The sequence below is a fragment of the Pseudophryne corroboree genome, chromosome 7 (assembly GCF_028390025.1).
Source record: "Pseudophryne corroboree isolate aPseCor3 chromosome 7, aPseCor3.hap2, whole genome shotgun sequence".
In the NCBI taxonomy this organism is placed as follows: Eukaryota; Metazoa; Chordata; class Amphibia; order Anura; family Myobatrachidae; genus Pseudophryne; species Pseudophryne corroboree.
This window is the reverse complement of record NC_086450.1, coordinates 171144590-171159842: the sequence shown is the minus strand read 5'-3', so window position 1 is coordinate 171159842 and position 15253 is coordinate 171144590. Positions and strand designations below refer to the sequence as shown.

Below are 15253 nucleotides of genomic sequence, written 5' to 3'. Positions count from 1 at the left end.
TTTTACCCAGTCTATTATATTATCACAGATTTGTAAATTGCCACATGTTCGGTAGCTACATATAGGGGGTAATTCCAAGTTGATCGCAGCAGGAATTTTGTTAGCAGTTGGGCAAAACCATGTGCACTGCAGGGGAGGCAGATATAACATGTGCAGAAAGAGTTAGATTTGGGTGGGTTATTTTATTTCTGTGCAGGGTAAATACTGGCTGCTTTATTTTTACACTGCAATTTAGATTGCAGATTGAACACACCACACCCAAATCTAACTCTTTCTGCACATGTTAAATCTGCCTCCCCTGCAGTGCACATGGTTTTGCCCAACTGCTAACAAAATTCCTGCTGCGATCAACTTGGAATTACCCCCATAGTGGGGACAGGACATACATAAAATGTGGACATACAAGCTAGACAAAATAAATACAGACCTGAAATAAAGCAAAGGGAGAGTCCTGCTCACGAGTGAGCTTACATTCTAGTTTGAAGAGGGCACAGCTTGAAACAAGAGAAGCAAGTCTGGATGGTAATCACTGAGGCTTGAGGCACAATGGGGCAGATGTATTGAGTCTATAGAAGTGATGAAGCAGTGATAAGTGCAAGGTGATAACGCACCAGCCAATCCGCTCGAATATGTACATTTACAGTGATTGGCTGGTGCGTTATCACCTTGCACTTATCACTGCTTCATCACTTCTCCAGGCTTAATACATCTGTCCCAAAGTACCCTGTTTTCTAGTACATTGATAGACGTTTGTAGTTCCAACTCACAATGATAATCCCAACCTACAAATCATACTCATATGGTCATTATGATTGTGTCACTAGCCTGATTATGTGCTGAGCAGCAGCTAAATGAAAATGAAACGTGGACATCCTTACACTTTAATACAAATTTATTATTTATTATTTTTAAGGATAATTGTACAAAATTGCTAATTCCATTCAGAAAGTCTGTACAAAGTGGGGCAGAATTAAACATGGTAATTACATTTTCAGTATGAAAGTAATACATAGGGGTATATGCAATAGCGGGCGAAATCGCGGCAATTATCGCCGTTTTTTCAATTCGACCAAATTCGCCAGGTGAATTCCGGAAGGTGGCTTCCGGAATTCACCATATGCAATGAAAAACGGATTCGCCAGAGTCGCGGGCGAAAATCGGCCGATTTTGCGGATTTTACCGCGATTTTAAAAAACGGGAAAAAACGGGGAAAAACCCGAAAAAAAAATGGCGTGGGGTCCCCCCTCCAAAGCATAACCAGCCTCGGGCTCATTGAGCTGGTCCTGGTTCTAAAAATGCGGGGAAAAAATTGACAGGGGATCCCCCGTATTTTTAAAACCAGCACCGGGCTCTGCGCCTGATGCTGGTGCCAAAAATACGGGGGACAAAACGAGTAGGGGTCCCCCGTATTTTTAACACCAGCATCGGGCTCCACTAGCTGGACAGATAATGCCACAGCCGGGGGTCACTTTTATACAGTGCCCTGCGGCCGTGGCATCAAATATCCAACTAGTCACCCCTGGCCGGGGAACCCTGGGGGAATGGGGACCCCTTCAATCAAGGGGTCCCCCCCCCCCCAGCCACCCAAGGGCCAGGGGTGAAGCCCGAGGCTGTCCCCCCCCATCCAATGGGCTGCGGATGGGAGGGCTGATAGCCTTTGTGTTCAAATAAAAAGATATTGTTTTTTCCATTAGTACTACAAGTCCCAGCAAGCCTCCCCTGCAAGCTGGTACTTGGAGAACCACAAGTACCAGCATGCGGGAGAAAAACGGGCCCGCTGGTACCTGTAGTTCTAATGGAAAAAAAATACCCAAATAAAAACAGGACACAGACACCGTCGACAGTAAAACTTTATTACACACTGCCGACACACACATACTTACCTATGTTCACACGCCGACTTCGGTCCTCTTCTCCATGTAGAATCCCGGGGTACCTGAAAATAAAAGATCAATTATACTCACCTCAACAGGCTCCAGAGATAAATCCACGGACTTGGCAAAAAAAGAAAACGAACAACCGGACCTGCGGACCGAAAGGGGTCCCATGCTGACACATGGGACCCCTCTCCCCGAATGTCGGGACATCACGTGACTCCTGTCACTGATGTCCCTTCAGCCAATCAGGAAGCGCTACTGCCGTGGCGCTCATCTGATTGGCTGGACGCCGTCTGTACTCTGACAGCGCCTCGCACAGCTCCCTCCATTACTTTCAATGGTGGGAACTTAGCGGCTAGCGGTGGGGTCACCCGCCGGTCACCGCTGACCGGCGGGTGACCTCACCGCTAGCCGCTAAGTTCCCACCATTGAATATAATGGAGGGAGCTGTGCGATGCGCTGTCACAGCGATCAGCCAATCAGGTTAGCGCAACGAAGTTGCGCTTCCTGATTGGCTTAGAGACCTGTCAGTGACAACTGTCACTGACAGATCTTAATCGTGGATAGGTGTCCCATGTGTCAGCATGGGACACCTTTCAGTCCGTTTTTGGTGCGGGTAAATGCGCTTTCTTTTTTTGCCAAGTCCGTGGATTTATCTCTGGAGCCTGTTGAGGTGAGTATAATTGATCTTTTATTTTCAGGTACCCCGGGATTCTACATGGAGAAGAGGACCGATGTCGGCGTGTGAACATAGGTAAGTATGTGTGTGTCGGCAGTGTGTAATAAAGTTTTACTGTCGACGGTGTCTGTGTCCTGTTTTTATTTGGGTATTTTTTTTCCATTAGAACTACAGGTACCAGCGGGCCCGTTTTTCTCCCGCATGCTGGTACTTGTGGTTCTCCAAGTACCAGCTTGCAGGGGAGGCTTGCTGGGACTTGTAGTACTAATGGAAAAAACAATATCTTTTTATTTGAACACAAAGGCTATCAGCCCTCCCATCCGCAGCCCATTGGATGGGGGGGGACAGCCTCGGGCTTCACCCCTGGCCCTTGGGTGGCTGGGGGGGGACCCCTTGATTGAAGGGGTCCCCATTCCCCCAGGGTTCCCCGGCCAGGGGTGACTAGTTGGATATTTGATGCCACGGCCGCAGGGCACTGTATAAAAGTGACCCCCGGCTGTGGCATTATCTGTCCAGCTAGTGGAGCCCGATGCTGGTGTTAAAAATACGGGGGACCCCTACTCGTTTTGTCCCCCGTATTTTTGGCACCAGCATCAGGCGCAGAGCCCGGTGCTGGTTTTAAAAATACGGGGGATCCCCTGTCAATTTTTTCCCCGCATTTTTAGAACCAGGACCAGCTCAATGAGCCCGAGGCTGGTTATGCTTTGGAGGGGGGACCCCACGCCATTTTTTTCCCGGATTTTACCGTTCCAGCAATAAAAAAATAAAAAAAAATATTATTTTAAAAAATATATAAATAATATTTGTGCCTCCCCCAAAAAAAAAAAAAAAAACCTAATCCCTTCTAATATAAATAGATCTGCTATTCCTAAAAAAAAAAACACAAAAAAAAACATGTTTAAAAATTTTTTATTTGTTTTCACCCTCCAAAGTGTGGCGGAGTGAAAATCGCGAATTTGCTGTCTAAAAGCACTGCAGGCGAATTTCCAAACTTGAATTGAATATGCTGGAGGCGAATTGCAGCATCTGTACCATTGCAGAAAAGGCGAATTCGGAAAAAGGCGAATTGAGAAAAGGCGAATTTTGACGGGCCGTTTTTTTGCGAAAAATGACTGCACTGCATAGGCGAATTGATTTTTGGAGGCGAAAACGGCCCGGAATTCGCCTATTTTGCCAATTCGCCCGCTATTGCATATACCCCATAATCTGATGGTGAGATCTAAAATAATTGAGCAAATTTAAATTTCTTGTGCAATTTACTGTACAGAACTGAAAACACAATGATGCCCAAAACAGCAGCAAGTAAAAGTCCAAACTCCACATACAGAGCGATCATCGCATCTGATGTAGAGATGTCTAGTCCGAGGAAGTTAACGGTCTCTGATTCTGGAGCTCCCGAGGGTCCTGTGTGACTGCTGCTGGCTGTCTTTGCTGTAGTGGCTGTTGTGTGACTGCTGCTGGCTGTTGTGGTGTCTGTGCCTGTAGGAATGAAGATTTCTGTGTAAATGGTTCTTAATTTACTTACGTATAACATGAGTTAGGATACAGGTTGAGTATCCCATATCCAAATATTCCGAAATACGGACTTTTTTGAGTGAGATAGTTAAACCTTTTGTTTTTTAATGGCTCATTGTACACAAACTTTGTTTAATACACAGTTATTAAAAATATTGTATTATATGACCTTCAGGCTGTGTGTATAAGGTGTATATGAAACATAAATGCTTTCTGTGCTTAGACTTAGGTCTCTTCACCATGATATCTCATTATGGTATGCGATTATTCCAAAATACAGAAAAATCCGATATCCAAAATACCTCTGGTCCCAAGCATTTTGGATAAGGGATACTCAACCTGTAATAGTATTTACAGTTCAAGCACATAATAAGAAAGACATTAACCACAAACAGTACAGTATTTGCTATAATAAGTGACATTCAGAAAAAAAACATAGTAACCATATGGTCTTAAATTCTAGAACTTCAATAGTTTACATGGTATGACTTGTAGGTTGTGCCTGTAGCAGGAGAGCGAGCTGGATAAAAATATGAAATCCTAGAACCACCAGAGCAAAAGTCTAATATTAGGATTAGTGTCATTCACGTGGCTGCAGTCTTTCTCATGATGCCAGTTTCTCTTACACAGGAAAAGTAATGTACGTTGGGGTTAGGAATAATGTTACTTTTTTTTTTCTTGCAAAGATAAAAGTTATGCTATAGGGGGTCATTCCAAGTTGATCGCTAGCTGCCGATGTTCGCAGCGCAGCGATCAGGCTAAAAATCAGCATTTCTGTGCATGTGTATGCATCGCAATGTGCACGTGCGACGTACAGGTCCTTTGTGGTTTTGCACAGGTTCTAGCGACGTTTTCAATTGCACTGGCGGCCGCAAGAAGATTGACAGGAAATGGGCATTTCTGGGTGTCAACTGACCGTTTTCAGGGAGTGCTTAGAATAACGCAGGCTTGCCAGGGAAAACGCAGGCGTGGCTGGGCGGGTGTGTGACGTCAAAAGCCAACCCTCCAACGTTAGAATCAACACACACGAAAAGTAAGTTCAGGGCTGGTCTTGTTTTGCACAAAATATTTTTGCAGGCGCTCTGCTGCACAGGCGTTTGCACTTCTGCAAAGTGAAAATACACTCCCCAGTGGGCGGCGACAATGCGTTTGCATGGCTGCTAAAAACTGCTAGCGAGCAATCAACTCGGAATGACCCCCATAGTCTCTAGTGATGATTCCTTTTTTCAGAGAAGTCATTAGGAGTTCTTTCCCCAAATGTTTTACCAATTGGGAATGCTGCACATTACCACATTCTGACAGATTGTTCAGCCCTTATTGAAGATAATCAGTGCTGTACAGAGATTTTCAACTTCCAGTAACTGCTGAAGAGGAGTTGCCTCTTTTCAGTCATGTCACTAGATAAGGTTAAAATGCATCCTGTCAGTGAGGTTGCTTCTATAGTGTTTGACGTTTTCAGTGTGAGTTAAAGGCAAACCCCTCACCTACACCGAAGACCTTAATAAGGGCAAAGAAGTCTGGTCTGTTTTTGGGGATTTACCCGAGTGGATAAATGTTTCACTCGAAGGGTAGCCATGTAAACATTGTTTCCCAGAATTCACTCCTCTCTTAGGTGTGACTGAAGACATATGTTAAAGGGATTTATGAATTAAGAAAATGTATTCTATTCAGTTCTAAAATTCTAAAAACCTTTCAAGTAACAGCTGACATTTTTGTCTGCTTCTGGATAAATGCCTATCCAATTTTAACTGTATGGAGGAATGCTGGTAGGTGGTGGTATGACTGGACACAATGGCTGGTTGCTATCATGTCTCCCCCTATTATAATTGCTCTTCCTTACCTTCAGGTTCTGGCTGCAGACAGGGGTGAGAGGTATTTATTGGATCCGGGAATCCGTTGCACTGAATGAGTTTCCGGTAATACTTTGTAGACTTTTTAGGGATACGAGCCAGATTTGGATCTGTGTAATTAGTGTAGTACAAACCGAAACGCTCGGCAAACCCTGTTGCCCACTCAAAATTATCCATTAGGCACCAAGCTGTATAACCACGGATATCCACACCATCGTACTTGGCAGCTGTGTAAAAATAACCGGAGAGTATTCCACTTTTGGTTAATTTTAAGTGCACAAATGTGCATTTCATTATACTAAACTGTCCCTAATTTGTCTAGTACAATAGGTTATTGCACTACTGCAATTCATCCCATCAGTCCTCTTCATAGTGATAACACTGCCCTCTTCCTGACTGTGATTGCTATGAGATCATTATGCATCTAACTGTACCTACTCCTGCACAATGTTTTTCCTAGATGGAACACTCACCTGCAGTATACCCTACAGCAGGCATTCCCAACCTCTGTCCTCAAGGCACACTAACGGTGCAGGTTTTAGTGATAGACAGGCTTCAGCACAGAAGGTTAAATCAAAGTTATTGAGGTACTAATTAAGTCACCTGTGCTCAAAACCTGGACCGTTAGTGGGCCTTGTGGACAGTGGTTCAGAATGCCTGCCCTAAAGTCCCCAAGGTTTTACCCCGTTGTAAATAGCATTTTGTACCTTTCAAAGCCTCGTTAACATAATGCTTATAGTAATGTTCTCTCCACTTGTCATTCAGATTGGTCCCCCGTTCAGATATACCATTCTCTGTAATATAAATAGGCGGGTTGTTGTACTCTTCCTTTATCCAGTTTAGTATCCTGCGGAACCCGAAAGGAGTCACCTTCAACCAAATGGAGCCAGAGCCAAGCCAACTACGGTCAGTCAAGGATCCTACACCCCTGTATGGAGTCCATAGTACAAATACATTAGCACAATACTGTATAATTAGACCGGTTCACAAAAATGAGTGCTTCAAAATTAACTATTAATATACCAAGCCTACCTCGTCAACGTACTTTACCAAGCTGGGGTCTTCATAGGACCCCACGTTTTTTTTGTCTAAATTCTCAACTGTTTGATGCGGTGAATTACTAAAATTATGTTTTTTGGGATTCTGAAGGGTTACATTCTAGTAAGGGTTCGGCAGCAAAAAATATTTTGTTTTTCTCTAACGTCCTAGAGGATGCTGGGGACTCCGTAAGGACCATGGGGATAGACGGGCTCCGCAGGAGACATGGGCACTTTAAGAAAGAATTTAGTTCCTGGTGTGCACTGGCTCCTCCCTCTATGCCCCTCCTCCAGACCTCAGTTTGATACTGTGCCCAGACGAGCTGGGTGCTTTTCAGTGAGCTCTCCTGAGTTTACTGATAGAAAGTATTTTGTTAGGTTTTTTATTTTCAGGGAGCTCTGCTGGCAACAGACTCCCTGCATCGAGGGACTGAGGGGAGAGAAGCAGCCCTACTCTCTGAAGCTAGGTCCTGCTTCTTAGGCTACTGGACACCATTAGCTCCAGAGGGATTGGTACGCAGGATCTCACCCTCGCCGTCCGTCCCGGAGCCGCGCCGCCGTCCCCCTCACAGAGCCGGAAGATAGAAGCCGGGTGAGTATGAGAAGAAAAGAAGACTTCAGAGGCGGCAGAAGACTTCATGATCTTCACTGAGATAACGCACAGCACTGCAGCTGTGCGCCATTGCTCCCACACACCTCACATACTCCGGTCACTGTAAGGGTGCAGGGGGGGAGGGGGGGCGACCTGGGCAGCAATATAAACCTCTTATTTGGAAAAAGGAGCATATATACAGCTGGACACTGTATATATGCATGAGCCCCCGCCAATTTTACACTTTTAGCGGGACAGAAGCCCGCCGTCGAGGGGGCGGGGCTTCTCCCTCCACTCACCAGCGCCATGTTTTTCTCCACAGCACCGCTGAGAGGAAGCTCCCCGGACTCTCCCCTGCTTATACCACGGTAGAAGAGAGGGTTTTAAAGAAGAGGGGGGGCACATAATTCGGCGCAGATAATAACAGCGCTACTGGGTAAACATTAAATTGCTGTGTTTTTTCCTGAGTCATATAGCGCTGGGGTGTGTGCTGGCATACACTCTCTCTGTCTCTCCAAAGGGCCTTGTGGGGGAATTATCTTCAGATGAGCATTCCCTGAGTGTGTGGTGTGTCGGTACGTGTGTGTCGACATGTCTGAGGTAAAAGGCTCTCCTAAGGAGGAGATGGAGCAAATGTGTGTGTGAGTGGTGTCTCCGTCGACAACGCCGACACCTGATTGGATGTGTGAAATAAAGTGCTGAGGTAAATTTATTGCACAAAAGATTAGAGAACAGACAGTGAATCTACACAGGTCTGTCCCTATGTCGCAGAGACCTTCAGAGTCTCACAATGCTCACTATCCAAAATAATAGACACTGATATCGACACGGAGTCTGACTCCAGTGTCGACTACGATAATGCAAAGTTACAGCCAAAAATGGCAGAAAAGTATTCAATATATGATTATTGTAATAAAAGATGTTTTGCATATCACTGATGACTCATCTGTCCCTGACACGAGGGTACACATGTTGAAGGGGAAGAAAGCTGAGGTAAATTTCCCTCCTCTCATGAAGAAAAAGAGCGGGAATCTCCAGACAAGAAGCTGCAGCTTCCCAAAAAGAATTCTCAGGGAGTATCCTTTCCCTACTAGGGCCAGGATACGATGGGAATCTCCCCCTAGGGTGGACAAAGCTTTGTCACGTTTACCCAAAAGGTAGCGCTGACTTAACAGCTATCCTCGGGGATCCTGCAGATAGCTTGCAGTAAAAGTACGTTGAAGTCCATTTACACACATTCTGGTACACTACTCAGACCGGCGATTGTGTCGGCATGGGTTTATAGCGCTGTAGCAGCGTGGACAGATACCTTATCAGCGGAGATTGAAACCTTAGATAAGGATACCATGTTATTGACCCTAGTGTATGTGTATATATATATATATATATATATATATATAAAAGATGCTGTTATATATATATATATATATATATATATATATATATATATATATATAGAAGCAAAACGGCCGGCACTCCCCCTGCTGCTACAGAAACTGCTCCGGTGCCCTCCATAAGATGCAGGCATCCAAATTGTAGAAGGAAGAATCTGGCGGCACTCAGGAGACTTGTATCAAACAGTGTAAATGTTTATTGGAGCAACATCCAACAATTGTTTCGGGCCTCCGCCCGTCGTCAGGGATGTGAATCACATACAGAACATACATTTTATACCACAGTGAAGACCTCCCCCACACATGTGCAATACATTAATCATCTCACCTGTGGGTCACTCACCTTGACAAACGCCAAACTGTTAGCCGCCGCCACGAGCCGTTCCGCTCATCAGCTGCCGCACAGTGGATGACGTCATCAAGGAGCGCCCACAGAGAGACAGAGATCAAGCATCAGAATCGGTTACCTAGGCAACCAATATAACAAAACGTGTTTAAACAAACATTAGTGTATTCAACAAAACCTAAATACAGACAAGTTTTAAAAAAACATGTAGTGAAAACATGAATATCAGTTCATAATAAAAACAAATAAACAGACTATGGGACGCAATATTATAAATTTTCCCAAGAATAAAGAATTAATCAATGTGGCATGTAAATAAACACATACGATCATGTTAATCACGGCATTGATTGGGTGCTGAATCCTTCATTTAGTAGTCTAAATGATACATAATAAATACAGAAATATATTCTATATGCAATAAAGATCTATAAAAAGCTATGTAGCCCATGTTGTTCATTTAGGCCTTTAGGGGCCAATGTGTCCAGTCTAAAGATCCAACGACACTCCAATTGGAGCAATTTCTTGCCCCTGTTTCCACCCCTAATTGATGCCGGTACATGATCTATAAGCCTACTCCTAATACTCGCAATGCTATGCAATTGCTGCGCACAATGGCGGGCCATGGGTTGGTCACTAGATCCTGATTCCAAGGCTGCCCTAATGGCCGACCGATGGTTGGCCATCCTCTCTTTAAATTGGCATTCTGTCTTGCCCACGTAGTACAATCCACATGGGCAAGACAGTACATATATTACAAATCTTGACGTACAGGTAAGGGGGAAGTTAATAGTGTATTTTTTACCCGATCTTGGGTGTGAGATATAATCACCCACTAACATAGAGCGACAGGTGACACAGCCAGTGCATCTGAAGCATCCAGGTTTACGTGACAGAAAGTGTTGTTTAGGTTTGGCCTTCACAAGCTCTGTTACATCAACTTTTACCAGCAAGTCCTTTAGATTTTTACCTCTAGAATATGCAGGCATTATTCTAGTGTTAAGTAGACCTGGAAGATCTTTATCAGTATTGATAATAGGCCAGAATTTCTTGATTTCCCTTTTAGTGTTGTTACTTGCTTCAGTGAATCTATTGACCCAGGGAATCTTTTGTACCCCATTATCAATCTCAGTCTTACTTATTAAAGATGTTTCTCTAGGAATCTCAAGGACCCTTTGTTTGGTGGCCAATAACCTCTTGTAATCATAACCCCTTTGCTCAAACTTTGATACCATATCATCCAATGCTCCATCAATCTTAGAGGGATCACTTGTAATGCGACGCACCCTGAGCATCTGGGAATATGGTAAACCATATTTTAATGGGGGGGGATGGAAGCTATCCGATTTAAGGATAGTGTTGCGATCTGTATCTTTAACGTATAATGATGTAGATAATTGATTGTCAGTATGTGTAATACATACATCCAAGAAATTTACAGTTGACAAACTCATATCATACGTGAATTTTACAACACTAGAAGATGCATTATGACCATCAAGAAGATTCCTCAAACATTCCATTGGTCCACCCCATATGATTAACAAATCATCTATGAATCTAACGTACATAATGATGTAATGACTGAAAGGATTAGTTAATAACAGGGGTTTCTCCACACAACACATGAAGGCGTTGGCGTACGACGGGGCCACATTCGACCCCATCGCACAGCCAAGACGCTGTAAATAGAAATTTCCATTAAATAAGAAATAATTCCTGGTCAACACCAAAAGTAGTAATTCCAGAAAAAATTCCACTGGGGGGCCAACATAATAAGGATTATCTGTAATAAGTGATGCAACCGCTGATATACCCAAATCATGGGGAATGCATGTATATAGCCCAACGACATCAGCACTACAGAAAACTGTGTTAGGTGCCAATTCACCCAAGCTATCCAGACGAGCAAGAAGATCGTTTGTATCTTTGAGATAAGACAATGATTGTTGTACACATGGATTCAGTAGGGCATCTAAATATACTGAGACTGGCTGGAATAGGGATCCCCTGGCCGATATAATCGGTCTGCCAGGGGGTTTCTCACTATTTTTATGTAACTTGGGCAGTGTGTAAAACATGGGCACCATTGGATAAGAGGTTTTTAAAGCAATAGATAATTCATTAGAAATCCATGTTTTATCTACAGCCCTAGTTAGCACACTGTCCAATTCACTTTTATAATCCATAGTAGGATCTCTCATCAATCTCTCATATACATTGACATCTGACAACTGTCTTTCACATTCTGAAATGTAATCTGATAGGTCCTGAACGACTATGGCTCCGCCCTTATCGGCGCTTCTAATAACTATGTCAGTACGAGACTGAAGATTTTTAAGTGCCTGCCGTTCAGGGCCTGTCATATTGTTACAACCTTTTATATGCTGATTACATTTGTTACCAAGATTGTCCATTAATCGTGAAAAAGTTCTGATCGATGGACTATTAGAGATGGGTTCAAATCTTGATTTAGGTTGCAGTTTTTTAAGCTGCCTGGGAATGTCCGTGTCAGTGTTGAACACTGTAGTTGTTTGGGTCTTAAAGTGTTCACGCAATTTCAATGTCCTATTGAACTTAAACGACTCAACCTTCCACTGAAAGGGATCATGGCGAACAGTAGGTATAAAAGAGAGCCCTTTAGCAAGGACCTTATATTCTAACTGAGATAGTGAGGTTTTAGATAAATTAAAAACCACTTCTCTTACTTGCGTGTCTTGGTTTTTGTTCTGCCTTTTTCTTTGGCCCCCTCGCCGCGTCCTTTTGGTGGCCTGCCAACAGCAGCTCGGGTAATTGCCCCTAAAGGGCGCTCTTGCTGTGAAGTGCTTGCCAGTTGTGGATCATTGTCGCTAATAGAGGTGCTTGATCCCTCATAGTCTGTAAAACGGGCCCTTGCTCTCCGGTTGTGATGGAACGGCTTCTGTTGATTACGGGGAGCTGGATTTGTTAACCATACATATACCCGATTTTGATCATAATCCTGTTGGACCAATCGCTTCTTGTCACGTTTAAATTTAATTAAGTCCTTTTTATACTGATCCAGCTGCGTGGATAATTTCTCCAACCAATTCACCTGTACATCCTGTGCAAGGGCAGGTTTAAATTTTGCCTCAAACTCTGTAATCCTCCCTCTTACTGTTGTCAATTCCTTTGAGGATTCTTCAATAACAAGTAGAAGCAAGTCCATGGAGCACTTATTGAGAATGCCGACCCATTTCTTACAAAAAGGTGCATTATAACGACCTATAGTTGGGGTATTCCGAACCCTAAAACCTCTGGGGATCTGTTTTTCTTTATAATAATCTGCCAGAGTTAGGGCATGATACATATAGTCCAGTTCACGTTTTTTCAGAAAATATAGATCCTTATATAAGTCAGCATTCTCAGGATCAGATGATTCAGCCTGTATTTTACAGGAACTGAGTATGTGCTCAGCTTCCACATCAGAATAACTGAAACATTCTTTGGTGTTTAATTGTGCAAATGCACATCCCGGCACAGCCTGTTCTTCCATTTGTGCAACAAATTCTATTTAGAATGCCACTTAAATCAACGTCCCATAGAATGAAGGGAGGATTTGATCCACTGTAGTATAACAAACTAAGCAATATATCGCTTGGGGTGCCTTGCTATAAGGTATGTAATTGCAGCATACCTCAAACATGTAGAAGCAAAACGGCCGGCACTCCCCCTGCTGCTACAGAAACTGCTCCGGTGCCCTCCATAAGATGCAGGCATCCAAATTGTAGAAGGAAGAATCTGGCGGCACTCAGGAGACTTGTATCAAACAGTGTAAATGTTTATTGGAGCAACATCCAACAATTGTTTCGGGCCTCCGCCCGTCGTCAGGGATGTGAATCACATACAGAACATACATTTTATACCACAGTGAAGACCTCCCCCACACATGTGCAATACATTAATCATCTCACCTGTGGGTCACTCACCTTGACAAACGCCAAACTGTTAGCCGCCGCCACGAGCCGTTCCGCTCATCAGCTGCCGCACAGTGGATGACGTCATCAAGGAGCGCCCACAGAGAGACAGAGATCAAGCATCAGAATCGGTTACCTAGGCAACCAATATAACAAAACGTGTTTAAACAAACATTAGTGTATTCAACAAAACCTAAATACAGACAAGTTTTAAAAAAACATGTAGTGAAAACATGAATATCAGTTCATAATAAAAACAAATAAACAGACTATGGGACGCAATATTATAAATTTTCCCAAGAATAAAGAATTAATCAATGTGGCATGTAAAGAGAGGATGGCCAACCATCGGTCGGCCATTAGGGCAGCCTTGGAATCAGGATCTAGTGACCAACCCATGGCCCGCCATTGTGCGCAGCAATTGCATAGCATTGCGAGTATTAGGAGTAGGCTTATAGATCATGTACCGGCATCAATTAGGGGTGGAAACAGGGGCAAGAAATTGCTCCAATTGGAGTGTCGTTGGATCTTTAGACTGGACACATTGGCCCCTAAAGGCCTAAATGAACAACATGGGCTACATAGCTTTTTATAGATCTTTATTGCATATAGAATATATTTCTGTATTTATTATGTATCATTTAGACTACTAAATGAAGGATTCAGCACCCAATCAATGCCGTGATTAACATGATCGTATGTGTTTATTTACATGCCACATTGATTAATTCTTTATTCTTGGGAAAATTTATAATATTGCGTCCCATAGTCTGTTTATTTGTTTTTATTATGAACTGATATTCATGTTTTCACTACATGTTTTTTTAAAACTTGTCTGTATTTAGGTTTTGTTGAATACACTAATGTTTGTTTAAACACGTTTTGTTATATTGGTTGCCTAGGTAACCGATTCTGATGCTTGATCTCTGTCTCTCTGTGGGCGCTCCTTGATGACGTCATCCACTGTGCGGCAGCTGATGAGCGGAACGGCTCGTGGCGGCGGCTAACAGTTTGGCGTTTGTCAAGGTGAGTGACCCACAGGTGAGATGATTAATGTATTGCACATGTGTGGGGGAGGTCTTCACTGTGGTATAAAATGTATGTTCTGTATGTGATTCACATCCCTGACGACGGGCGGAGGCCCGAAACAATTGTTGGATGTTGCTCCAATAAACATTTACACTGTTTGATACAAGTCTCCTGAGTGCCGCCAGATTCTTCCTTCTACAATTTGGATGCCTGCATCTTATGGAGGGCACCGGAGCAGTTTCTGTAGCAGCAGGGGGAGTGCCGGCCGTTTTGCTTCTACATGTTTGAGGTATGCTGCAATTACATACCTTATAGCAAGGCACCCCAAGCGATATATTGCTTAGTTTGTTATACTACAGTGGATCAAATCCTCCCTTCATTCTATGGGACGTTGATTTAAGTGGCATTCTAAATAGAATTTGTTGCACAAATGGAAGAACAGGCTGTGCCGGGATGTGCATTTGCACAATTAAACACCAAAGAATGTTTCAGTTATTCTGATGTGGAAGCTGAGCACATACTCAGTTCCTGTAAAATACAGGCTGAATCATCTGATCCTGAGAATGCTGACTTATATAAGGATCTATATTTTCTGAAAAAACGTGAACTGGACTATATGTATCATGCCCTAACTCTGGCAGATTATTATAAAGAAAAACAGATCCCCAGAGGTTTTAGGGTTCGGAATACCCCAACTATAGGTCGTTATAATGCACCTTTTTGTAAGAAATGGGTCGGCATTCTCAATAAGTGCTCCATGGACTTGCTTCTACTTGTTATTGAAGAATCCTCAAAGGAATTGACAACAGTAAGAGGGAGGATTACAGAGTTTGAGGCAAAATTTAAACCTGCCCTTGCACAGGATGTACAGGTGAATTGGTTGGAGAAATTATCCACGCAGCTGGATCAGTATAAAAAGGACTTAATTAAATTTAAACGTGACAAGAAGCGATTGGTCCAACAGGATTATGATCAAAATCGGGTATATGTATGGTTAAC

The 15253-nt window shown here is 43.3% G+C and overlaps 1 protein-coding gene across 1 annotated transcript in view; it reads right to left on the bottom strand.

Moving 5' to 3' along the window:
* Positions 1–3311: 3311 nt before the first annotated feature.
* LCT (lactase) overlaps positions 3312–15253 on the bottom strand; it is a 221710-nt gene continuing 209768 nt past the window's right edge. The window contains exons 15-17 of the mRNA XM_063933757.1: positions 6629–6849; positions 5912–6148; positions 3312–4035 (exon numbers count right to left, since the gene is read on the bottom strand). Coding sequence (XP_063789827.1) covers positions 3776–4035; positions 5912–6148; positions 6629–6849 — 718 coding nt within the window. The 3' untranslated portion in view covers positions 3312–3775. The remainder of the gene's footprint in view (positions 4036–5911; positions 6149–6628; positions 6850–15253) is intronic.